Here is a 27,058-nt window from a genome sequence, read left to right on the forward strand (position 1 = left end):
AGAGCAGACTGGTAGATGTCACCCCTACTGATCACCACTTGCTAATGCAGTCCTGTTTTCACATACTTGACCCTGCTTAGTCCCAGAGACCCGGTTCCACCACTGATGACACCCCCCCCCCAGATGTCTCTGTCACCACCCTGTGGCTCACAGTTCTGTTGCTGTCGTCCCCTTCTTTGCTCTACCCCCACCTGTAGAACCCTGCAGAGTTCCACACACGCAGGCTCCCAGCACTCCTAGGAATAATTTTCTGCAGCCTGTTATCAAACTGTGGAGTTCGGAGTGTTACACTTTGCAAGTAGGTTTTTGAAAATAATCTGTTGCTCCATGCCAGAGACTCCCATCTGTTAGTATCCGTAACTCATTTTCTAAAGTATTCTTGAGTTTCAGGCTTGCTTTGCTGATGGCTGTCTTCAAAGTCGGCTCTGCAGAATATCTCGCTTTAAAGTCCAGTCCAGATTCGGGAGCGGCTCCCTCACTGCCTCCTCTGGCCTGGGAGGGCAGCCCACTGTGCCTTTCTTGTTACTTATTTCAGCTAAACAGGGCCAGACTGGAAATAGGGAATATTTAAAGAGGATAAACTTCTGAAAGTGGAAATATGTTTAGAGAGAGATGTTGAGTTGATATATTTTCATTTCAACATTTTCATTTCAATATTTGCATCTTTCACTCCCTCAAATCTCCCCCCTCCCCCCCTTTGTTTTTTTCGAGACAGGGTTTCTCAGTATAGCCCTTAGAACTCTGGCTGTCTTAGAACTCACTCTATAGACCAGGCTGACCTCAAACTCAGAAATCCACTTGCCTCTGCCTCCCAAGTGCAGGGATTAAAGGCATGAGCCACCACTGGCTGGCCACTCCCTCTAATCTTGAGAACAGGGTCGGTGAGTCTCAGTGTCACTGCAAAGCAATTTGATGAGCTCAGAGACGCCACAAAATTATAGCCAGTGTCTGTACTTGGTGGTGAACAGAACTAAATGATTTGGGTATTTTTTGGAAACAGGATGGAAGGCAGCTCTCGTTCTTGTGGGTAAAAGTATACTGCGTTGAACATCCATTCAAAAAAATCTCATTTTATTGAAAGTAGCTCAGCTCAGTCACAAAACTGTGTTGCAGGTATTTGGTCACACTGTAAACCCTGAGATTATGGTATTTACTGGAAAATCCTGTTTGTAGTTGTGGTTCATCCCTTAGCTTGTGGGTAGAAGTGGGAGGACTGGGATTTGAAGATGATTTCTGGCTGGGTACCAAGGTCAAGATCAGCCTGGGCTGTGTGTGACACTGTCTTAAATTTTTGTAAGATTATGACTTTTAAAAATTTGAAAACACAAGCCAATGTTCACAAATGATGTCAAAAATTCCGAGAGCTTGTGGCTATTGCGTTGCGTCCATATGCCTGACCTGCCCCAGCAGCAGTCTCCCCGGAATGTCTGTTTTTAACCACTGTCTGTATCATTATGCACAACTTTCACCGTTCTAGAACTCCAGTTTTAACTCGGTATTGATCTTTCTTTGTAGGTGTCCTTGCTGGTCATGACAACCGAGTCAGCTGCTTGGGTGTGACTGATGACGGCATGGCTGTGGCCACAGGCTCCTGGGACAGTTTTCTTAGAATCTGGAATTGAGTGCCATATTTTGTGTTCTCCAGTGATATCTGGGGAAATCCATGCTACAGCCTATAGCTGTGAGGGGAAAAAAACAACCCTCTCTACCTTCTATTTGCAGATGAAGTTTTTCTATTGAGGTGACTATATATAAAAAGCAGCATTCAATAAACTGAAGTTTATTGAAACTGTTGTAATATAAATGGTGGTCAGAGAAACAAGACTTAAGATCCCTTGCTGAGGTCAAAGGCTGGGGTATTCATTGAGTGGTTGTGTTGACGTTAACCTGACAGATTCTTGCTTGTGCTAATTGTTTTTCTTTAGATTAGAGTGCACACTTTATAGCAGACAACCATTTGTGTTTGCATTTTGTTAAGGACTACCATTGAACTTTGTATATATAAGAAATGTCACGTTTTTAAAGTGTTGTCATGGAAGAACCGGGGCCTGTGATAGACAGATGTGTGTGCTATGTGAAGGAAGTCCCCTTGGATTCTGACACATTTTAACCTGAGAGCCCCTGGCTGCTTTCCGATCCGTGGAATCCGTGGGTTGATTCTGAGGTGGTTCTGAGGGATCCAGTGGCTGTTCATGTGTTCTCTGCCCTCTAGGAATTTAAGTAAGTGCTCATTTTCAGTCCTTTGAGGGGACAGGTGATAGGAAGGCCAGGGGGTAAAAACTTCACTTCGACATAGGGCACACTGAAGAAATGACATTGCAATTTATTACATTAGAAACCAGTACACACTGGCATGCAATTGTTTATATTTTGAGGCTCAACCACTGGGTGGCGGTGGTGGTGCACGCCTGTAATCCCAGCACTCTGGGAGGCAGAGGCAGGTGGATTTCTGAGTTCGAGGTCAGCCTGGCCTACAGAGTGAGTTCCAGGATAGCCAGGGCTACACAGAGAAACCCTGTCTCAAAAGAAAAAAAAAAATCCAAAAAAGTAAAGAAGAGGCTCAGCCATTTGAACCACTGGACCTTGCTGTTAATTTTGCCTTCTGAACAAAGTGTGTAGAAAGTACTAGTATTTGAGAAGTCTGACTTGTCTCTGCATCTGAAGACTCTTGTCTTGTGCTCTCTGTAATGGGAGGAAACGGTGTCTCACCTTTAACATTTTTGAGAAATGTAAACTCATCCACTCAACTGGCACAAGTAACATATGATTTATATGTCACATATACATATGTATATATATATATATATATACACATACATAGACACACACATGTGATGGCTTTGTGAATTCTGTGTAATGTAAAATCTATGTAATGTAAAAACAGGTATAAACTATTTGTACCCTTGAACTTTACTTTTCCATCCTTGTGGTGCTGCAGAAATCCAGGCCTTGTGCCCACCAGCCAAGTGCTCTAGTTAGTACATCCTATCAGCTCGACGCTCCCTGCTGCCGTGTAGTACTGCTCTCCATAGCATGATGTGTTTAAGGAGCTTACTGCAAAGCTAGTCTAGAGCTGACCAGCCCTGGAGCCTAAAGCATTGTTGCTAAGGGGCTCAGTAAAGTGTCTGTCACTGGGATGGCCCGCCCCCAGCAGATGCCTCTCTTCAGTTTTCTCCTGTAGATTCAAATGACTGACAATAGCAGACTGTTATGTCCTGCTGGTGCTGTCTCCTTGGGTTATTTGGATGTATACACACACATTGTAAAGCTGTTATTTAGCAGTTTCTGTGTTAATGTTGATCACCTGTAACTGTAACCTTAATACTTCCACACTGTGTCTGTGAGTTTTCATCTTTGTACTGTGAATGTGCCCATGTATATAATGGCTGTGATCAAGCCAGCATCCGTTTTGTTTATTAAGGTCAGTTGATCTTGAGAGAATACAGTGGAAAGAGCCTTAGCCCAAGCCCACACAGCTCCAGGGTCTGACTGGGGCAGAGAGGGAAAGAAGCGCACACACACACACACACACACACACACACACACACACACACACACGAAAGCTGGGGTTGGGTAGACACTGATGGAGAAACCGGCACCCAGAAGCTCAGAGAGTTTATTCCATTTAGAAGCACAAAGAGGCGGTGCTCGTCTACAGACAAACATCTGTGATACACTGCTGGATCGAGGAGACAGGTTAGCTAATCTGATACGGCAGCCACTCTGGACTCCCTCTGCTCCCTACAGAGGTGAACTGAGATACAGTATTGGAGAGAAACAGATCATCAATGGCAGGTGTGAATGTGCACTTTAATCTGTGGGACCCCTTTGCTCTTGTCTATTTGTGAAATAGGGAGTACTCTCAAATAGGGCACAACTTAAAAAAGAAAACTTGACAGTGCTGAATGAAGTCTAGCCTGCCGTGTACGTCTGCCCAGAAAGTGTCCTATCACTGTTACATCTACAGCCCGCCCACCCCAGGCAGAGTTACATGATCATGATCCTCCCCAGAAGGGTGTATATCCACTGTGTAGCTCGGAATTCATCTCAAAACCTCGTTCAAAACAGCATTCCTATGGGGTAGAATGCTTACAACACAAGGCCCTGGGTTCAATCCCTAGCTCTCTCTCTGTGTGTGTGTGTGTGTGTGTGTGTGTGTGTGTTTAGTCATACAACAAGATTCTATGGTCCTAAATGTTTTGAAATGTCCCTCAGGGCTGGAGAGAGGGTTCAGCACTTACAGGCGTTCCTCTGCAGAAGACCTGGGTTTGATTCCCAGCACCCACATGGCAGCTCAGACTTTCTCTAGCTTCAGTCCCAGGATCTCTGACTTCTCACCTAATACATACATGCAGGCGATGTTCATACACCTTAAATATGTTTTTAAAGGAATGCACTTTGTTAAGAGTTTGCATGGACCAGAACCTGAAGGTTTCCCTTACTAGGTATCTGGAGAGAAACCGTGACGACCGTGCGGCTATGCACACAGGGCCAACTGCTCACAAACTGCTTTCTTACCGTTGTGTCTTTAGGGTTTCTCTGCAGTTTCTGCTGTGGTCAAATACATTGGCTTGCTGGAGAGTTCCTGAAATTAGCCTGCACAATGTACCATAGCAGGCTCATGCGTAACATGAGACAACAGCTGTCCTTCAGACTGGCAAGTTTGTTGCACTTTGCCCTGGCCTCTAGCCCGGTCCGCAGGCATATGCCACAATGCCACGTTCCCCACGCACACTGCAGTATTGGAAAGGCACATGTTCTCTCCTAAAACGATGTGACCACCATGTGGTTAACACCCCAAAATACTGTTCAGCACACATCTCTCTGGCCTGGGATGGACAAGCTCCATTTTGGCAGCTGTGATATCCCAGGTCCCTTTCTAGATCATACTTAAGCTGTGACACAACACGTATTGAATTATAGATTCATGAAAACAAAGTGTTGGGGCTTGGCATTTCAAGAGCAAAAGTCGAGTAAGTGGCTATCATTTACGGGCACGGTGTTTCTGGAATGCTAAGGAATTTTAACCTATTAAAGGAGAAATGAAGCTAGGTGTGGCAGTGCGTGGTATTTGGGCACTGACAGCAGAGCTGAGGCCAGCCTGGGCTCTCAGGTGGAAACCTTATCCCAGAGGCTGGAGGGATGGCTCAGTAGTTGGGTCCGCTTAGTGCTATTGCAAAGGACCTGAGTTCAGTTCCTGGTTAACAACTGCTTCAAAGGATCTTAAACTCTCCTCAGGCACCTGTACACACATAGTTTAAAATGAATCCTTTTCTTTTAAAAAGACCCCTTTATTTTAATAAAAAAATTTTATTGCTGAAAGTACTCTCTAATTTTGTTGATGTTTTAGATTTAGTAGTAAAACTAAGACATCATTTCAGAAGTGAAACGATTCAGGAAGATTATTTGGATGTGGATTTTGAACTACAATGTGCTTTGTTACTGACTAGCTTAGGAAAAGCTGAATCCGCAGTCCCCCAGCTAGGCCTGTCGTCATTACATAGGGAACATACATTTACAATTTGCAGATAACACCAGGCCTGTACAAATACTTATGTCCTGTCTTCAGGTGCTGATTCTTTGGCCACCGTGGAAAGCATATTGTAAAATGACATCTTAGCCGGACAGAAATGTAAAAGCCACCCAGCCACAGGGGAGTGTCCTTTCTAGGGAGATTGTCTTAGACTGTGTGGACAGTGAGGCACACAGCAGACTCACTTCTGCTTCTCATTGGTTATAACGGGTATTCGCCACGTGTCTGGCCAGTACGGTTAGCCGACTGATGGAATGTCTTATATTTAGGAAACGTTTTCCATGTTGATAAAGTTTCCTAAGCATCCCCCCTCTCCCAAACCAATAGCTGGTTTTGTAAAACAGGTGTAACAATGTGGCCTTCCAAGGAAAAGACTTGTTTCAACTAGTATGAGATGTATCCAACAGACTCTCCATAGCACCTCGGGTTCCTAGGTCTTGAGTGGTTCAGCAGCAGGGGTACAGGCATTTTCTGTGTTTATGCAACTGTACTCTAGCATTTCACTGTCTCACTGAAGGCATGTGATAGCCCACATCTCATGTGTGTCTTGAAGCTGGCTTGAGTATTTCTTTATAAGGTATCTTGGAAACATTTTTCTTCTCCTAAAATAATTTCTAACTCAAAAAGCCCATTGACTGAATGCCGGCCATGTCTAAAGCTTAGCTATAGAAGCAGGGACCTGTGCCTGATTCACAGTATTCCGAGGTATGACAGGTGCACTCCTTTGTCTGTACAGTTGCTTGTGAAATACTGCTGCAGCAAGCTCGTACTGTAATCAATAAAGTGCTTCTCACCATGGCTCATTGTATGTTTCAAGTCAAATTTTAGTAAGATTTTAAAAATTATGCCCTGGAACTAAACTCAAGTCCAGTACTTTAATGGTCAGCTCTGCTTCCTTTGTTTAAATACTGGTCTTCATCTTCCTCCTCCTCCTCTTCCTCCATAAAAAAGGGCAGTAAGGGAGAGATTGAAGTATTACTGATCCAAAGCTAACTTTTACTTTATTGTCAAAGGGCACAGGTTTCTCATTTCTACGTCAGTCCCTCCCTTGGTGGGGCCCAGGAGCCAGGTGTGTACTTCTAGTACCTGGGACAGAAGCAGGACGATCCCAAGTTTGAGGCTAGCTTTGACTACACCATTAGACCTGCCTCAAAAGAAACATTCTTCTCTAGCTCCCTTAAAAGTCAATTGTGCTTGTACCATAGATTTTTATTTTTTCTTAGATTTATTTATTTTGTGTGTATGAACACACTGTTGCTGTCTTCAGACACCCCAGAAGACATTGGAACCCATTACAGATGGTTGCAGCCACCAGGTGGTTGCTGGGAATTGAACTCAGGACCTCTGGAAGAGCAGCCAGTGCTCTTAACCTGTTAGCCATCTCTCTAGCCCCATCACATAGATTTTTAAATACTTGTATCATCACATTACAATTTTAAGATTAACAAAGTTTGTATTCCAGGACTTGGGAGGCAGAGACAGGTGGATCTCTAAGGTTGAGCCCACCCTGGTCTACAGAGCAAGTTCCAGGATGGCCAGGGATACACAGAGAACCCTGTCTTGAAAACAAGCCAAGGGTGGAAGATGTTTGCATTAGTTCTATCTGCTCAGGGAATCCTCCTGACTCAGTGCTTATAAACTGCACACCTACCAGGGAAAACTCAAAGTGTACTGAGCCAGTCATCTCAAGCTGTCTGTGACTGGGCAAAGGAACTATATACAGTGTATACAGTGTACATACAACAGTAATGCAGTAGCAGGACCTTACGTGAGAGCTTACATGACTACCATGTAAATGACTGAGGGGAGTAGAAATCAGTCACTAACTGAGATAAACACTCTATTTATCAACTAATAGGTAGGTAGGTTTATTTTCATCTTATAAGCTTGCATACTTATAAAAATGCTTTGTAAAAAGTTTAAGATCATACAAAGTTTATAAATACTGTAAACATACACAGTAAATCATCAAGTATGTGTGTAGCAACTAATCAGTAACAGTCATGATTACAGTCTGTAATACGTGAGCCTACCAGCACAGGTGCTCTGCCGTCTGGTGAAGGAGCTGGGCTGTGTTTCCACACTCCAGTCTCCACACCCGTAACTTTAACTTGACCAACTGGAACTGCATCTTTAACCAGGGAGGAAAGGGGTCCTGGACTACAGTCACCAGTTCGCAGACATGAGAGCACTGGGCCGGACTGCAGGGCTTCTTGAAGCTTGTTGCAGACGCCGAACTTGACTCCATACCTGTGCTGAGGCTTGAGAATCTGCACTGCTTATGGGTTTAACAGTGATGTTGACAACCCAGGGATCAAACCAGAGAGCCAAGTTGTAGCTTGCTCATTATGTGCTCCGTGTAACTTTGTAACCTAGGTTAGCAGACCTCAATTTTAGAGACTAGTTTTTCATGTAATTTTCACCCAATCCCACGTGGTTGCCTGCACCATTTGGGGGATTAAAAATCAGCAGTAAAAGCAAAAGGTAGTCACATGGATTTAAATTTGAATACTGCAACCCACCACCCAATCTGCATAAAAATGAAGTAATGCTGAACCGTCTCTATGGGCTAAGTAATGATATATAATATTGTAACTGTTCAAGTATTTTAAAAATAGGTGCATCTAGGGCTGGGCACGTCTTCAATCCCAGCACTCGGGAGGCAGAGGCAGAGGCAGAGGCAGGCAGACCTCTGAGGCAGAGGCAGGCAGAGGCAGCCTGATCTACAGAACAAATTCCAGGGCAGGCAAGGCTACGTAGAGAAACCCTGTCTCAAAAGTAACCAACCAAACAGACAAACAAAAAAAGAGGTGTGCCTATTGTGAAGACATACCTTTAGGAAAGAAATACTTAGAGTTTGCTGGATCTCTTTGCCCCTCTCCTCCATGAGGCCATATTAACTACATACTCCTCTGCTTCCAGCCTGAAGTGCTGACCTTTGATACCACAGTGGAATGCAGTGTCCCCTGGGGTGGCACTGCTGACTTCCAGAAGTGATTTGATGTTAGCGCTTTAAATTTCCTTGTCAGGTAAAGAATAATCCTGTCTGCTATTTACAAGTATTTCTATACCGCTGTCGATCAAACATCAATGCCTGAATCATAAACATGTCACTAACCCAGAGTGGTAATTCTTAGTGGAGCCCAAGAAAATTGATGTAATTCAAATCAAAGCTTCCAGTGTGGGGCAGGGACAGGCCCAGGGCCTCAGTGAGAGTTCTTCTAGGGTCCATTGCCATGGTCACATCACCACACTCCACCTTTTTGTCACACTCTGGCCATTTTCACCCCTTCAGACCTTCCACTTCACACTGAGGCAAATAGAAAAGCTCTCCTTGCTGGACTCTAGGCTGAGAATGCTTCTGAAGAGAGAGCAGGAGAGCAGACCCAGATACTTCATGCGTGGCTATAATGATAGGCAGTGTTACTATTTCACATTAGCTTTAATGGGAATAAAAGGAAGTAAAAACTGTGTTTAGTAGTGGTTACATCCTTGCTGTGAGGACAGTGATTGCAGGACCCCCCCAGGAGCAGCCCACACCCCTGGTTTGAACAAATCCGCTAATAAACAAATTCACTATTCCCATTAAAGAAGCATCAGGAAGTACACTGAGAAGGAGGATGAAAAGGTCTCTAACTCCTGGATGCCAGGAGGCAGCTCCTGGAAGCCACAGCCAGCCTGGGGCGGAGCTGCAGGACCCACCCTGAGGGCCGCACAGCGGGTTCCACTGTTTCTAAAGGAATTCATCATTTAACCCGAACAATTCAGTCTTTACTCCAAACTAATGCTAAGACGAATCACAACACTTGCAAAGGTGCAAGCCCTGAGACAGGCCATCACCACAACCTCCGCAGGGCATCCACACTAAGAGTTAGTCATTTGTACTGAGGTCATTTCATAAAAGTAACATTTCCCATCTTCCCAGTCCGCTTCCTCCTACAGCGCCTTTGTCCTTAGGATTCTTCGCTGCTCGGGTGTAGAAACTGCTTCGAAAAATTCTCCAGCTCACTTTCCAGTTGAACAGCTTTATTTCTAATTAAAAGACAACGAAAAACCATCAACCCAATTATCCTAACAGTCTATGAGAAAAGTACATTCTACCCAAACTTAGAAACAGCCCTGTGCAGCTGCCGCCCCTGAATGAACCTCACACACGGCTGCTGCCACACACGCGTGCTCCTGCTGTGCTCACAGGGAACAACATATCTCAAGGTCCAGTCCAGAGCATGGACTTCAATAGCAAACAGCCTAACATATGGTTTAAATGGAGTCACACCTGAGATCATGATCACGGCTGCCTTAGAAGCTACGCTTGAGTATGTGTAAAGCATGAAGTTCTTTGCTGCATGCAAAGGTGGCCAGAGTCCTGTTGGAGCCCTCCTTGATGAAATCAAATCGCCCGTGAGAGGAAGCCCTGCTGACCTGCCAGCCACATGTCTATGCAGCATGTGTTCATACCATTCTAGCTCATGAACTCAGAGGAAATCTATTTGGAGAGAAGAAAGGGTTTTTCGTTTTGCTTTGTTGTTTTGCTGTCTCTGAACATGTGACTGAGGTCACAGAAGTAAAATGTACATAAGCCAGGAATGCCCCTGACTACGCAGCAACCCTCCTGAAACGCGGGCAGAAGGGCTGAGCCCACATGGTAATTATGATTCTAAACAAGCAGGCCTTGGTGCCCTAGGGCAGCTTCTAAGATAAGCACAGACACCACTGTGACTGCACTGTGCCCGATACAGAGTGCACACCCGTCCACACTTAGCGCTCACAGCCTGCTCTGCACCTGCGCTCTGCCACAGCCTATGGTGCTAAGTTGGAGACCTGCCTGGCATGTGAATGCTACACGCAGTTTTAACAGTGGCACCGAGGAAGCAAACAGGTGCATGCTGATCTGCACGACACTGGGGAAGGCTCTATCACTGACATGAGTAGCACGCAGGCACAAACATCTTCATTCCACTAATTACCTATGCCCCAAGCAGCTCATGGGTAAGAACTTGAGGGTACCCACTGCCAACTAAGGCCCAACAGTGAAGCCACCACCCTGTCCGTATCCCAGAGGATCCATCACAACAGACCAGAATTTGTTTTATCAGGACACCTGCATTTTCACTACCTCAAATGCAACTGTCCTCAGGCCTGGAAAGAATAGGTTAGCTTTGGGTTTTCTGTCTGAGTGGTCCAGGCTGACCTCAACCTTGCTATGTCCCTGAGGATGACTTGGAACCTGTTCCTTTTCTAGACACCTCATTAGCATAGAGAACTCTGCTCCGTGACCAGTGGTCCAGTTCTTTATGTGGGGAGCTGTGGTCAGGAGCAGGGGAGACACTACCGCCCTCTCAGTGGGTGCCAGGGTTTCTGAACCCACGCGACTTTACTCAGTTTCCTGGTGCGGTCCACAGCTCCACCACCCTGAACCTATTCCTGTCTCCTAGGTGCTGGGCACCCAGGTAGAGCCCCAATGCCGAACTGTCATTTTTAATTACTGAACTTCAGTTCTAAAAGAGAATGATCCTAGCCTAGCAGAGAGTAAAAGTCCTGTAAAATCCTTTAATTCAGATGAACTCTCCTGCTGCAAGTGGCTTTCACCGAAATTCCAAAGCCTCGAGGATTAAACATGGACAGTCGTTTTCTTTCTAAGCTTATTTTTCCTTTCTGAGTGTCCTGCTAGAGTGTGTACATCACCACTTGCATGCCTTGTGCTGACTAAAGCCAGAAGAGGACACAGGAGCTCTGGAAACTGGAGTCACAGGTGGCTGCTGGGTGCCCTTTGCTCCACAGAGGGTTTTCAGTTTTATGAGGGTGCTGGAACCCACCAAACCCAAGTAGGGTCCTCTGCAAAAGTAGCAAGTGCTCTTAAATGCTGAGACATCTCTGCAGCCACAAACATAGAAATTCTTCATTTAAAGCAACATAGAAAGGTAATTTTAAAATTGTATTTACAAAGTCGTTAGTGACTTCATATAACTGCATTTTGATAGTGAGACAAAATTAGATATTCATGTTACTGATGATGAAAAAGTTTACCTTAAGCCAGGCAGTGGTGGCATCTTTAGCCCCAGCATTTGGGAAGCAGAGACAAGCAGATCTCTTAGTGCAAGGCTAGCCTGGTCTATAGAGTGAGTTCCAGGATAGACTACACAGAGAAATCCTGTCTCGAAAAACAAACAACAAAAATTAAAAAAAGGTTTACCTTAAGAGCTTTGAGTTGTTTTGTATTTTCTCCAGTTGGTCTATCTCTTTGGATAATCTAGCAATTTCTTCTTCCAGATGTTTCTGAGTAACATCAACTTGCTGGCACAGTCGAGCAAAAGTGGTAGCCATTTCTCTAAAAGAAACAAAATATGAATGTTCCTAAACAAGCATATATTAAAGAGAAAAAGTTCTGTTTTGTTTGGTTTTTGAGACAGGATTTTTCTGTGTAGCCCTGGCTGTTCTGAACCAGGCTGACCTTAAGCTCAGAGATCTGCCCAGCCTATGGAGTGCTGGGATTAAAGGCATGGGCAACTATGCCCAGCTAAAGAGAAAATCTTTCACAGCTAAGCCACAAGGGCAGCACGGCACTTGTAAACTTTATTGTAACTATAGACTGTAGCAGAGGGCTGAGAATACAAGTGGGATGTGGCCATGCAGGGGATAAACACTAGGACTGCTACAATAAATAAGGCAGCACTACGAGACAGAGAGGATTTTCTCAACAGAGCTCCATTAGCTCAGGAATTAAGGCTGACAAATGGAACCTTGTAAAATTGGAAAGCCTCTACACAGCTAAGGACACAATCAGCAGAATGAAGAGACCCCTAGGGTGGGACAGAGTTTTTAACAGCTGTGAATCTGACAGAGGACGAATATCCAGAACTTAGAAAGAACTAATGAAGACAAATATTAAAAAAAAAAAACAAAAAAAACCCACCCAATTAAAAAAGCCTTTTGATCTGAGCATAGTCTCAAAAGAAAGAAGAAAAAATGGATAAGAAATATCTCAAAAAAATATTCTGTATTCTTTGCAATTAGAACAACTTTGAGGTTTCATCTTGTTTTAAGGCCTAGGTGACATGTTAAGGCCTAGGTAGCTATTACCTGTGTAGCCTACCATTTTGTGGTGTTACTGATATCATAAGGAAACATTCTCATATACTGTTAGTGCTGTTGCTATGATGTTCTGTGCTTTGGCGTTCTTGGAAACCAATCAAATCACATCAGAAATCAGAACTGCTTTGTACAGTTAGCCACAATAAGCTTGGAACTGAACCAAACCAGCAGCACTGCCTGCACCTGTGTCTGAGCTTTTATGGTTTCTTCCCTTTGTAAGCTGCCCCTGGGATGCACCCCAACATAAGAAAGACCTGCACCAATATAAGAAGCTATTTGGAATAAGACTTCCATTTTGAGTAGAGATCGAGTAAAGTTTAAGTTCCCAAGACCTCCCTGGGAACTGACATCCTGCTTAGTAGAAGAGATGTGTACATGGGCAATTGATATCTTGGTTGACAAGTTCAGACATGAATGTAAGACAAGTCCCTGCCACAGCTGAATACCCCAACCAATAGAAACAGGGCAAGTATACACTAAGACATGTTCCTAAGGAAACCCCCTATCCCTAAGTCCTGACTAGCACAGATATTTGTGGATTTGGGGCTTAAAAGTACAACAGGATCTTAACTCAATGTCACATTTAGCTCCAGTCAGCCATCAAGTCTGTCTGTGGCCTGAATGATCAGTCCTGGGTGTGGCATTCAATAAGCCATGCCTATTTGACAGAGATTGGTGTTTAAGTGGTTTATGTGGTAATTCCAAGACCCCAACCATCTTACCTCAGACAGAATAGTTGTGATCAAGAAAACAACTATAAACAAATGCAGGTGAGGATGTGGTAAGAGAAAAACCTCATCCACTGTTGGTAGGATTGTGAACTGAGGCAGACACCATGGAACTCAATGTAAAGAATTCCCAAGAGCTAAAAGTAGATCTAGCTACCATATGACCCAGTGCCCCACTGCTCAGCAAATGCCCAATGGACTCCCTCCCCTCCACAGACACTTGCTCAGCCATCACATTCTTTAGCACTCTATCCACACAGTGAGAAATGTAACACACAAATGGCCTTCAACTGATGACCAGATACAAACATGGAGCACACACACTATGGAATACTGTTCTGCTGAAAAAAGTGGAATCATGAATTCTTCAGGTAAATGGATGAACTAGGAAAGATCACACTGAGGAAGGTAAGCATATGTGTTCCCTCCCTCTCTTTCTCTCCCTCTCCCCCCTCCTTCCCTCCCTCCATCCGTCTTTTTGTCTGTCTTCCCCCCTCCCTCCCTCCCTCTCTCTCATTTTGTTTGTTTGCTCATTTTGAGACAGGATTTCTCTGTGTAGCCCTGGTGATCTTAGAACTCATTCTATAGACAAGACTAGCCTCCAACTCAGAGAGAGATTGTGTAAATGAAGGTTCATAACTCAGGATAGTAATACTCCCCACAAGAGTCAGAGTGTCTAGCAAAACTCTGAGTGCCATGCCTGGAACACCCCCTCTGCTGTGGATTTGGTTTAATTCTTGCATTATGGGTTCCCCAAACTGCACAAGAATTCAGCATGTGAGGTGCAGAAGGTCCCTGCCCCCAGCTGGTTGACTGGCAAATAAACTTGCCAACAGCCAATGGATGGGCAGGGAGACAGACAGCTGGGCATAGGACTTTAGATTTCCTGGGCAAGGGAACCCAGGGAAGAAGATGGATTTAGAACTACCATGCCAGGGCAGTAGAAAGATCAGGCCTGAGAAGTTCAGGATAGAGAGACAGCCAAGAGTTAGGGACTGTGGCCCAGGAGGGCTGCCGACTGGGGCGGCCAGGATGGAATATAGGTTTTACTAAGTAATAATTCAGGAACATGGGAGGGAGATGTGCTAGTGGCATGGAAGTTTGGGAGTGGCCCCACCACTGAGTAGCTTAGGGTATATTAAAAATAAGGTTGTGTATATGTGTCTTTCATCCAAAAATACACAACACTGGGGTGGTAGCAAGGAATTCCCACTGCCATCGGGTGGGTAGAGCGGATCAATCTGCTACAGCAACGCCTCCCCTTGAGTTGCGAGATAGGGGACATCCAAGAGAGTCCTCAAAACTACGCAGGCTACTACCACTGCCCTCAGCTGCTTCCCAGAACCTGAAGGTAAAGCCACATTGCTGAAGTCAGCCAACATCAGCCATAAGACTTAGTGGAAGTGTCTAGAACTGACATAAGAAGCACAAGCTCTGACAGTATCCGAGGGAGCCATGCACCCGCCTAGCGTCTAAGGAGAAAGGCAGTCAGCAGTGCTGTCTGCTTTAAGGCCAAGGGCCACAACAATGGCCTCCCTCAATGTGCAATAGTGGCACTTCCCCTTGCTCTGACCTTGTGTCTCAAACAGTTTTACTAGTTAATTCCTGTCTCCTGTCTAAATAATTCCATATACTACACTCTGATTGGTTTTAGAGCTAAATTACAAATGACATCACTCCTTAAACCCCCAGTCATCCAGATTCTAAGCTCTGCATATTGAAGGCCCTGTCCCGGGAAGTCGAATCCCTCGAATCCACACTATCCACACTGGAATTTCTTTCTTTATATCCTTGTATGCCAGCGGCTCGCATGAACCTGCCTCTCTAGGCTGCTGTCTTTGGGCCCCACTCTCCCTACCCCTCCGTGTACTCTGCTTTGTCCTCCTCAGGCTGAGTGCCTCGGGCTCTTAACTCTGCTTCCATTGTACTTAAGTACACAATACTGCACCTTGGTTTAAAGGGAATTCAATATAATTTTGCAAATATTTAATTGTTACCAAAGCAGAAAACGTGGGTTTGGAGAGATGGCTCTGTGGTTAAGAGTACTTGCTGCTGTTTCAGAGGACCTGGATTTGGTTCCTGGCACCCACATGGTAGCTCAGAGTCATCTGTGCCTCCAGGTCCAGGGGATCCGATGTGCTCTATCAACCTCAAAGGGCAGCAGGCACACATGTGCATGGAAATGTCAGAACACAGTCCAAGAATGAAGTCATATGAGAAGAATTCTGAGTTCTGTGAGAAAACCCCAAGGAAACAAGACAAGAGTTTTGTGACCTCAGCTTCTTCTTACAACTGGCTATTGCTATTTGTCCAGGTGCCTCGGTGGAGGACGTGTTTTTACCACAGGCAGCTGGTTCTCCATGTGGAGTCTGTTCTCGTGATTGTGCACGTTACTCACGAAGCTCCTCTTAACCCTCAGAGTTAAAGTGTCAGATGCTCTGAAGAACACTGGCTACTGCATGAGACGTGAATTCACCTCAGTCACTGGCTCCACTCCGCCAGGTCCCATCATTCTAGAGCACTGAACAGACACATATGCATTCAAACCAATAAGATAAATCTGAAAACTAAAATATTTTTATAGCACATATGGGAGACTTTACCTTTAATTTCAGTACCCAGGAAGCAGAAGCAGGAAGAGCTCTGTGAATTCATGGCCAGCTTGGTCTATAGAGTGAATTCATGATCAGCTGGAACTACACAGTGAGATATTACTCAACAACTTTAAAAAAAAAAAGAAGAAGAAGAAGAAGAAGAGGAGGAGGAGAAACTGGGTGAACCTAGATCTGTAAGAAAGTTCTCTTGAAATCTAAGAGCCAGTACTGTTACAAACTTAAAGTTTGGGCTATGATAGTAAAAAGCACATCCTATTCATCATAAAACCATCAGGACAAAGTAGACTCAGGAGGCTGAGGCATAAAAACTATCAAGTTAGAGACCCTGCCTTAATGAAACAAAACCATCAGATATCTGTCAACAATTGAGCCCCTTAATAAATTCTAAAGATTCAATCTTCACAATGAAGGAATCACAAGCATCCTAAGGGGTCAGAACTTCAGTCTGCTGAAGAACTACTTATTAAAAGCCCTTCTGCCTTCTGAAGGGCTCCAATCCACTAAATCCCAAATGTTCACACTTAATCTACAGAGAAGAGAGCAGGGATGAGAAGCAGAGTGAGCTGTGTGCTGTGGTGGCTTACACACACCCGTGACCTGGGGTGGCCGCTGTGTCAGAGGAACCCCACTTACTGCTGCACCTGGTGGCTGCAGTTCGCACTGGTGAAGCTCACGATCATCTGCAGCTTTTCCGTTGCATAGTTCACAAACTGCTGCTTAAACGCTCTCTCCTTCGCACGGGTCGTCCACGTCAGCCGTTCGTAAAGGTACAGGGCTCCATACATACTTAGGGTGACAGAGATGAGTTTCCAGCCCACCGTTTTCCAAATCTGAAAGATAAAGGCACGGCTCAGCCTGAGGAGGAAACGTGCTGTGAGGGCACAACTATGAAAGCACTGTGACTCCTGATTCATCTTCTAAAATCTCTATACCTTCCTCACAAAGCACTCTTGTGGAAAAAATTATAAATATCGGGATGGGCTTTCAGAGCTTGCCATATCTGATAGGCTGAATCAAGCTCCCTCTTGCTTTATAAGGCTTTTATTTTTATTTTTCCATGTCCAAGTGTCCTGCCTGCTTCCACACATGTGTGCCAGGTGACTGAGTTGTGGCTGTATAGGCCAAGAGAGCGCATGGTACCCCCTCCCCCGGGACGAGAATTACAAATGGCTGAGCTGCCAAGTGGGTCCTGGGAACCAAACAGGAGCTCCCTGGAAATCCATCCAGCATTCTTAACCACCTCTCCAGCCCCAACTTGATATTATTTTTTAAAAAAAGTACATTAGTTGAATGTTTCAAACCTTAAAAGAGCACAAGCATGCTTTAACAAATGAAATGCTGAGCATGACTCAGTAATCATCTTTAATATTCAGCGCAGCTCACTCTCACTGGTATTCTCAGACAGCCACATGGGGCGAGGATCAACCGCAGCCTCACAGAAGAAAGGCAGGCACCTTGCCAACTTGGATTTAACACTGTCCTTCACTGGACCTTTCTTGTTTTGCCAATATGTAAATACCACTTATCTGTGTGCTATGGTGAGAAAATAAGTCTTTTTCTTAAAAGCTAGATAAGGCTAGGAATGTAATTCAGGGCTACAGTGAATTACTTGAATGTGGAAGACTCCGGGTACTGCCCCAAGGAGACACATGCAGCAAACAAAAACCAACTGGAGAGCTGGGAGGACTTTCACCCTATGATTACAGGTTGAGGTATGGGTCGGAAGGTAGGGGTGAGCAAGTGTGTGTGTGTGTTTGTGTGTAAATATACAGCTGTGAAATTCTAGTCACTACTTTAACCCACAGATTTTCACATGCTTGACAGATCCTGAGACTGTTTGTTACCTTAACTTTATTAAAAGTACTGTTTCTTACCACACCCCCAACAACTATGATGCCCATGGAGGTTCTAGACGTGAGGGACGCCAATCCTGTGATGAGGGTGATCATGAGCTCTTCCTGGGCTGCATTATCTGGTGTTGCTGGATGAGAAGGAGCAGTAGGAGTTGAAGCTAAAGATCTAGGGACCTAATGGATTTAGGAGAAAAAAACAAAATAGTTAAATTTTGTTTTTAAAACTAAAACAAACTATGGGGGGGGGGAGATTCCAAATAATAAACATAACACAAACGAATAAAAATATGCTGGAAGTTCTTTTTGAGGAAGTGGGGTGTCAGGATAAGAGTGGGAGGAGTAACTAGGTCACTAGGCTAGCCTAGAACTCATACTCAAAGTCGTCCAGCCTCAGCTGTTGGACTGCTCAGATTACAAATGTGCACCTTCACAAGAATTATGTTCTATAATGTGGATTAATGAACAAGTTCAACAGCAAATTCATAGGAATTAAAACTTTCTTTAGATTAACTTTTCTTATGTTTAATTAAGCATGTATGCAGTATACCCCAAGACTAGAAGTTACAGGCAACCGTGAGCTGCCCACTCTGGGTGCTCAGAACTCTGAGAAAGTAGTAAGCACTCTTAACTACTCGGCTAACTCTCTAGCTAAGTCCATCTCCCAGGAATTAACGCTATGTTTCCAAGTTGAAGAAACAGTATACTGTGTGCTCGGCACATGCAATGCCTTATCTTAAATCTTAGCATTAAAACAAGCAACCATTAAATCAAAAGCATAATCATTGAAACAAGCATAAGCCCAGATAAGTTAAATGTGAAAGTGAAACCCTGGGGCCAATGAGAGAGCACAGTAGGGAAAGGACTTGCAGCCATGCCTGACCGTCTGACTTTGGTCTTCAGAACCCACACGAATGGCAGCCGGAGAACCAACCATTCCAAGTTACCCTCTGATCTCCACACTCTTATTGTCATGTTTGATCATCTCCAAAACAGATAAGAAATCAAGATACTAAAACATTTAAAGAATAAAAACCTTTAACTGGGTGTGCCGTCTCCTGCCTGCGATTCTAGCACTCAAGAGGCTGGCTGAGGTAGGAAGATTGCCCTAACAAGGCTGCTCTGGCCCACACAGGCCAACCTAGGTTATCCTGAGACCTTGTCTGAAAAAAAATCTACCTTAAAATTCAAAGTACACCAAAGAAGATTAAAAGATAAGCCACACACTAGAAAAATATATTTGGAAATCACCTGCTTATAAAGTAATCTTATATGCAGAAGATAGAAAGAATCCCTAAAATGTAATAGGGGTCAAACAGTACAACTAAAATATTTCTCAAAAGAACACAAAGGGCTTATTTAATAAGTATAAGAAAACCTGTTCAAAGTCAGTCATTAGGAAAATATAAAGCAGCCGGGTGGGGGTGGTGCATGCCTGTAATCCCAGCACTCTGGGAGGCAGAGGCAGGTGGATTTCTGGTCTACAGAGTGAGTTCCTGGACATCCAGAGCTATACAGAGAAACCCTGTCTCAAAAAAACCAAATCTAAAAAAAAAAAAAAAAAAAAAAAGGCAAGAAAAAAGAAAAGAAAAGAAATATAAAGCAAACCCGCCATGAGATGCCAGTTCACACTAAATAGGATAAGACAGACATGATAAATAGGGCTGTCAAGTTCACCTAGAAAACTAATGCTTCACAGAGCTGGCTGGCAGGATGGACAGCGGCAGGTAGGACTACTTTGGAAATCCTCAGAAAGAGAAACATAAAATCTGGGTGTGATGCTCACCTGTGATCCCTCTGCTCAGGAGGCTGAAACAGGAGGGTCATTAAGTCTGAGGCCAGCCTGGGCTACAAAGTAAGATCCTGTCTACATATCTTAAACAGAAGGGCATGGTGGCCCAAGCCTGTAGTCCCAGCACTTGGGAGATAAAGGCAGGAAGATCATACATTCAAGGACTGACTGGCTGGCTAACGCTAACACACACACACACACACACACACACACACACACACACAGAGAGAGAGAGAGAGAGAGAGAGAGAGAGAGCATGAACAGGGAGGAATGGCAGAAGGGACAGAGGGAGGGGCATAGGTAGGACAGAAGAACAGAGAATTCTAATAAAAGAAAATATAACTCATTTACTACATGGTCTAACATGGCCTGGAGTACCTGAGAAGCTACAATGCACACCTCCGTGACAGCACACGTGCACACTCACCAGAGGTCACACGTGCACACCTACATGACAGCACATGTGCACACTCCCAACATCTGCTAAAGTAGCTTCTATGCAGCACTATTCACAATATCAGTTATCACACCAAGACATTTGTCCAGCTATATTAAGAAAAATGTAGTTTTAGCTGGGTGGTGGTGGTGGTGGTGGTACACACGTTTAATTCCAGCAATTGGGAGGCAGAAGCAGGCAGATCTCTATGAGTTTGAGGTCAGCCTTGTCTACAAATCGAGTCCCAGGACAGCCAACCAAACAACCAAACAAAAAACAAGAAAGAAAAATATTTTCTGTGAAAGCTACACAACAGCCTTTATTGAAGATGTGATGCTATGTCTCAAGAATATTTAGTTTTTAATACAGTGTACACCCCTCAAGAATAAAGAAAAACATAGTTTATATATGCAATGGATTTTTTTACCATAAAGAATTTAGTTATATCTTTTGAAGAAAAACGGATAAAGCCAGAGAAGCATATTCTATGCATATATCAGTTTTAGAAAGACAGGTACTGGACACTAGAGAGTGTGTGTGCGTCACGTGTACACAGGGAATATGCAAGCAGAAGCCAAACTGTCTAGTCAGAGGGAGCAATGGAGGGCAGGGGTGAAAGCAGGGAGGGTGCTGAGTGCTGGCTGGGGAAGGCAAGCAGGGGGCCAGGCACCTCTACGTGAGTAGCTCGGGTAGCTGTATATAAAATTATCTCAACATTTGCTCAGTGGATCCCACTCAGACCTCAGCCACCAGGCACCAGTCTCACCCTCCCTGTCCCCACTGACGCTAACAGCCTGACTCCTCCTAACAGGCTACACGATCATGTCCGCAGGTTTCTTTGGCAACGTCTTTCTTGCACAGCCAGCCACCACACTACAGGCCACTTGGTGAAGGAGAAATAGAATGAGTTCTATTTGTTCCAGTGCTCAGCCATCTGGAGTGGAGTGCTACAGCACTTGTACTTTGAAGAACTTTTACATTCTAGGTGGGCTAGGTCCAGACACCTGAGACATCATAGAAAATGTTCACAAAGCAAATGCAAATTAACAAAATTGGTTAGTGGTGAAGCCAGAAATATGAAGGGTGACCTGCTATCAATGGGCATGAGGAATCTTTGGAGAATGAAAATGGTCGTTTTTAAATAACTGTATTTTGAATTATGCATATGCATATGGGGAAACCATGTACACATAAGTGTGGGCGCCTACAAAGGCCAGAAGAGGGTATCAGGTGCCGGGAAGCTGGACTTACAGGCAGCTGTGAACTACCCAGTGTGAATGCCGGAAAGCAAACATAGGCTCTGTGGAAACAGTATGAACCCTAAATCAATCACTGAGCCATTTCTCCAGCCCCAACAGAAGTGCTTTAATCCTAGAATATGGTGATGACTATTTTTATGATTAGTATTAATATGCATGTATATGTAACTGTGCATGTAGGACATGTGAGCACAGGTACTGATGGAGGCCAGAGACCTCGTCAGATCACTTGGAGCTGGAGTTAGATGTGGTTCTGAGACACCCAAGGCGGGAGCTGACAAGTTACTCAGGTTCTCTGCAAGAGCAAGAAGTGCCTCGAACTGGGGGACCATCTCTCTGGCATCTGGGGTGGTGGTTTTATACTCCATAAGTTTCTCCAAAAATTAACAAAATTTAAAGCTTATTCTAATTTACTTTTTAAGAAAATACAAGTTTCTTGGGTCACAAAGATGGCACAGAGGGTAAAGGCACTTCCTGCTAACTGAGTTCAAGCCCCAGCAGCCACAGGTAGAGGTGAACCTGACTCCTGCATGTCCTCTGACCTTCTCAGGGAACCTCCATGCACGGGAACATGCAGGTCTGTGTTAATGGGCAAACAAAACCCAACTCAGAAGAGGCTTTATAAGACAGACATACACAAAGAAATGGGCAGATTCAAATAACCCAGCTTTATAAGAGAAATCTGCATAAACAACCCAAGAGTTCTAACTGGCAGAATCAAGGTGCATACCTGAAAGATTGGCTCTGACAGCCCGAGCAGCACCCTCTGTGCATTTGTGGAGCCCAGGAATCGATGTACAAGGGAAGACCAGCCCAGGGAAAACTGAAACACAATGTCCTCTTGAAAATCTGAACACAGCTTGTGGCAATTGAGATCATAACTGAGATCAAACTTTTTGCAAGGGATTAATGTATGAAGTTTATTCTGTATATCAGCTGGAAGTAGTGGCTTTAGATTTTCTGGAAAAAAAAAAGATTATATTTATTTTTAACAAACAGTAATACATAATGTATTATGTAATAATGTCTTGCCTTCCAAGCAATGCACCCAAAAGAATATAACCCAGTATGAAAGGCGTGGGGAGCAGGGCGGTGGTGGCACACGCCTGTAATCCCAGCACTTGGGCGGCAGGCAGATTTCTGAGTTTGAGGCCAGCCTAGTCTACAGAGTGAGTTCCAGGACTCCTGGAGCTATACAGAGAATCCCTGTCTCGGAAAAAGAAAAGAAAAAGAAAAAGAAAAAGAAAAAGAAAAAGGAAAAGGAAAAGGAAAAGGAAAAGAAAAAGGAAAAGAGAAAAAAAAAGAAAGACGTGGAAAGAGAGGGAAAGAGGGAAGGAGAGAGAAGGGGAGAGGCAGGTTACACATGACTCTGCAGATATGAATATTACCAATGATTTCTTGCTGAGATTGAAGAATGGAGGCATTGACTTCATTGGTGCACCGATCAGCCAAATTTCTTCCCATGCCATCTTCTATGTGCTTATTTAATTCCTGTCAATAATGATTGTAAATGTGCATGTTAGTTTTTCCATAGAAAGTAGGTAGATTTTATGAAGACTGTTCAAATGATCTTTTGGGTGGGTGCTTCACATTTGCTAAGCACATACTTGACCACTGAGCCCTGTCCCCATTCCCACTGCAATGTTACATGTGAGATGGTGTGCACATGGGACTACCAAGAATGCACTGAAATGCCAAGATGACTAAACATACCAATAAAGAACAGAGCAAGAATGCAGCCTCAAAGTGAACCATCAACAACTTTAACTTACACTCTTATACACTTTCAGTACACTGGGGGTAGGATGAAACTCAGAACAAAACTCATCAACCAAAACAGACAGGCGACATATTTCATCTGTCATTGCACAAGAAACCTGAAAACATTAAAAAAAAAAAAAAAACTCAGAGTTAAACATTAAAGTAATTCATAGCCAGCTAGGCTGCAAAACAAGACATCCCCTCAAATAGACAAATGAGATAAAAATTTAAAAAGATTACCAGTACTCAGAATACAAAACCAGGGGACACAGATTCAGTTGAGGTGAGAGACAGACAGCATTGTAGTGCTAACACATACTGCAACTTCCAGATATGGTGACAGTGACAGTGTCATTACCTTGTTTGCCACCTCCTCTGTGACCTCCTTGATCTTCTTTTTAACATCCAGTGTTAAAAGGTTCATCTGGTTTCGGATAAAGTCCAGTCTATCGATTTGGTCTTCCCTTTCTTCCATTGAATAAACCCTATTTTATTATGAAGAGTAATCAATACTTGGGGCATGTTAAAGTCCTAAAGCAATTAATTAAGTAAGGTCATTCTTTTATAATTGGAACCATTAATTAGCAACACACACACACACACAGAGAGAGAGAGAGGGGGGGGGGAGAGAGGGAGAGAGAGAGAGAGGGAGAGAAATCCTGTATTAAACTCTGAAAGGATTACAACTGCATTTAAATCCTTCAAGTAGGTGGTTCAACATAAATATCTTGACTCCTTAGAATTACCTGCATTCTAAAAAAAAGAAACAAAAACAAAACAAAAACAACACAAAACAACACAAACCCCACAAGGCTTCTAAGTCTCCACACAGAACAATTAAACAGGAATTCACCAGCGACTCGACTCAGTTAGTCAGCAAGTGGAGCAAACAGAGCAGTGGGAACCCAAGGCCTGCTGTTACCTATGCACTCGACACACGAGTGGGCACAAGAGAGATGGTGTGGCCCACAAAGCCTACCACATCTACTGTGCGAGGTCTACAGACCCCTGCATGACAGGAAAACTAGGACCTCAGAGCTTTTCACACTTCCAGACATTGTCCTTGAATCCTATCTTTGTGCGTTATTTAGTTCGATGTTACATGTTATAAAGATGAATAAGTTGAGTAGACTACACAGGGTGGGAGGTGTTCTTAGCAAAAATACACACTTTCAAAACTTCGATTTTAAGGCCAGTGGCAGAGAGCTTTCAACCAACCAACCAGTCTTAGCAAGGCTTGGTGGGCGAAACTTGTAATCTGTTTGGGAGACTGAGGCATGAGAAGTGTCAGTTTTAGGCTATACTCTATCTCTCAAACACTCTTTGGTTTTACCCTATGTTGACTTAATCTTTGATGCTTTCTATACTTCCTTGATTAAGCTAGCTATGATTCCATGAGGCCTGACAGCATTACATCTGTCATATCTAACAATATTTTTGTCTTTGTTCCCTAGTGTGTCCAGCCTTCCCGCCTTAGCCTGGCAGGGCTTGCAGGCTTGTCCCACGTCTGGAGGGGTGTAACGGTTCAGTACCTTCACATCCTATTTCTATTTCCAAGTTTACAGAAAAACTGCAAATTCTGAATGTAAACAGAGCATCACCTGGTTTGGAATTCTTCACATGGTTCTGCTTGAAGACCATCTTCTCTGCCATGAAGACACTCTAAAGCTACTCACATTTTAAAGTCATAATTCATACACAGCCATCCAGGGAAAGTCACATAGTAAATAATCATCTTCCAGTGTTCATTAAAAAACACACAAGCAGGCACAAGTAAAATCACACAAGTGGACTTAGTGCTGAAGAATCCCCGTACCACTGCAGGCCTCATCCCTGAAGGCCTGACACAATGACAGTAACCTGGGGTCATAATAAAGGGGTGCCTACCTCTTCTCTGCTGCTGCCACGTTTACTGAGTCCAGTATGTTTTTCACAGTGTCTAGTATCTGTTTAGCTCTGATAGTGTGCTGTTCAAACTTTGTTTTCACTGCTGACTGCGAGATACACTCCTGCGAGGGGCCCAAGCCATAACACATTACTGCAATTCCATCCCAACACTTTCAGGAATTCAAACACAAAAACTTGCTGATTTAACTTAAACCAAAACCCAAAGGAAAGACAAAACAAATCGAATGATGAAACACAACTTAAAACTACAAAGCAAGAGCTAAGCAGCAAGTTTATAGTTTGTGCATCTTCACACAGTAATGTGCAGTGGAGTGATTACACAACAAATAAAAAATGAATAAATAAACAAACAAACAAATGGCACTCTTCTCAGGGTCATAGCTGGCCCCTGAGAATTACCCTTCTGATTTCTAGTCTGGTCATCTTGTTTTAACTGTTGCTTGCAATATATAACCAAATAAAGTCTGAGTTTTAGAATTCTTTGTGGTATTTTAGAATTCTTATTTTTAAATGATTTAGATAACATGACAACATACCTAAGGTTCCTGAACAGAAAAACAAAGGATTACTATATGAGCAGTTCAAATTATTGTTAACCACTTAAGTATTTTAAAAGGTAGAGAGAGCACCCCCTCAGAGCATCTCATGCAGCGATCTCAGAGACCACGAGACTGTTGTGCACAGGCCTGAAGGACACTCAGCTGACCGTCTCACCTTCACTGCTGCTGGATTAAAGCAGCCAGGGTCTCCTGACAAGAGGACCCACCCCACCGTCTCTCAGTCTGTTTTGTTCTAGGGTGTGTGTGTGTGTGTGTGTGTGTGTGTCTGTGTGTGTGTGCTGGTGTTTTGAAGTATGTTTCACTCTGTACCTCATGCTTGTCTCTAACTCACAGCAATCCTCCTGCCTTGGCTTCCCAAGTGCTGTGATTACAGGCAAGAATCACTATTTCTGGCTCTTCATGCATGTTTTTAAATACAGATTTTATATATAACCCAGGCTCCTGTAACTCTGTAACTCAGGCTGGCCCTAAACTTAAATGTCAGGCATGTGCTAGTCTATCCAGCTCTGCATTTAGTTTCTTTTAAACTAGAATATGTCAGAATGTATCACATATATTCATAGATACATTTGACTCATAAAATTGTTTCAATTTTTAAAGATTTATATATTTTATGTATATGAGTACACTGTAGCTGTCTTCATGCACACCAGAAGAGGGCATCAGATCTCATTATAAATGGTTGTGAGCCACCATGTGGTTGCTGGGAATTGAACTAAAAACCTCTGGAAGAGCAGCCAGTGCTCTTAACCACTGAGCCATCTCTCCAGCCCTCAATTTTTAATGTGTAATATGTCATACAATTTTTAAATTTTTCATCACTAAAAATTAACAAAATTATTACTAGCCTCATTTAATTTTTATCTCCAAGAAAGTAAAATTCTGCACTGATATAACCTTTGAGACCTTGAAGTACTTAGAAAAAAAAAGACTACATGGTCTTTTGAACAATGCAAGAAATGCTAGCTCACATGGCATCAGCAAGTACAACTTGCTTATAGGAAATGTTCTTACTTTCTATTTCTACAGCATGTTTTTTAATCTCAGTCATACAATCCTCTAGTGCTATGAATCCATCTTTTTGAATATATATATATTTATTATACATATGTAAATATGTATATGTACATACTTAGCTATAACAATTTGTAGTAATTACTTCTTGAAGCTCACTACTTTTCCTCTGTCAAATAAGCAGATTTCAAGCTTCTTTAAAAGAGTATTTATTCAATACTCTAATTCTGTGCTCTTACACTGAAATCATCTGTATGCTACATGTTGATTGAATATACTATTCACAATTAAGTCTTCTCTAAAAATTACCTGTGTGTCACTCAGAAAAAGCCTATAATCTCATGCTGTGTAGCTCTTTCTTCAGTATTGTTTGAGGTATGGAAAAGAGACCGACTGCTTTGGTTAGGCCGAGGACATGAGAGCATTTCCTTTAGCCCACAGCTTGTAATGATGGCCCCATCGCTCCCTGTCAGCCAGCTGTGCTTTCCCTCCTGAGTCTCACCTAAGCAT

The 27,058-nt window shown here is 43.5% G+C and overlaps 2 protein-coding genes across 5 annotated transcripts in view; one reads left to right on the forward strand and one right to left on the reverse strand.

Annotated features, from left to right (window-relative positions):
* Gnb4 (G protein subunit beta 4) overlaps positions 1-6,331 on the forward strand; it is a 39,530-nt gene extending 33,199 nt beyond the window's left edge. The window contains exon 10 of the mRNA XM_052180660.1: positions 1,516-6,331. Coding sequence (XP_052036620.1) covers positions 1,516-1,622 — 107 coding nt within the window. The 3' untranslated portion in view covers positions 1,623-6,331. The remainder of the gene's footprint in view (positions 1-1,515) is intronic.
* A 2,625-nt stretch (positions 6,332-8,956) lies between these two features.
* Positions 8,957-27,058, reverse strand: part of Mfn1 (mitofusin 1) — a 47,902-nt gene continuing 29,800 nt past the window's right edge. For all 4 annotated transcript variants that reach the window (XM_052180651.1, XM_052180652.1, XM_052180649.1 and 1 more), the window contains 9 exons: positions 24,954-25,075; positions 23,425-23,551; positions 23,078-23,182; positions 22,694-22,796; positions 22,036-22,265; positions 17,843-17,995; positions 16,602-16,798; positions 11,727-11,861; positions 8,957-9,565 (listed from right to left, as the gene is read on the reverse strand). In XM_052180651.1, the coding sequence (XP_052036611.1) occupies positions 9,487-9,565; positions 11,727-11,861; positions 16,602-16,798; positions 17,843-17,995; positions 22,036-22,265; positions 22,694-22,796; positions 23,078-23,182; positions 23,425-23,551; positions 24,954-25,075 (1,251 nt within the window). In that variant the 3' untranslated portion in view covers positions 8,957-9,486. The remainder of the gene's footprint in view (positions 9,566-11,726; positions 11,862-16,601; positions 16,799-17,842; positions 17,996-22,035; positions 22,266-22,693; positions 22,797-23,077; positions 23,183-23,424; positions 23,552-24,953; positions 25,076-27,058) is intronic.

The sequence above is a fragment of the Apodemus sylvaticus genome, chromosome 4 (genome assembly GCF_947179515.1).
Source record: "Apodemus sylvaticus chromosome 4, mApoSyl1.1, whole genome shotgun sequence".
Taxonomy (NCBI): Eukaryota; Metazoa; Chordata; class Mammalia; order Rodentia; family Muridae; genus Apodemus; species Apodemus sylvaticus.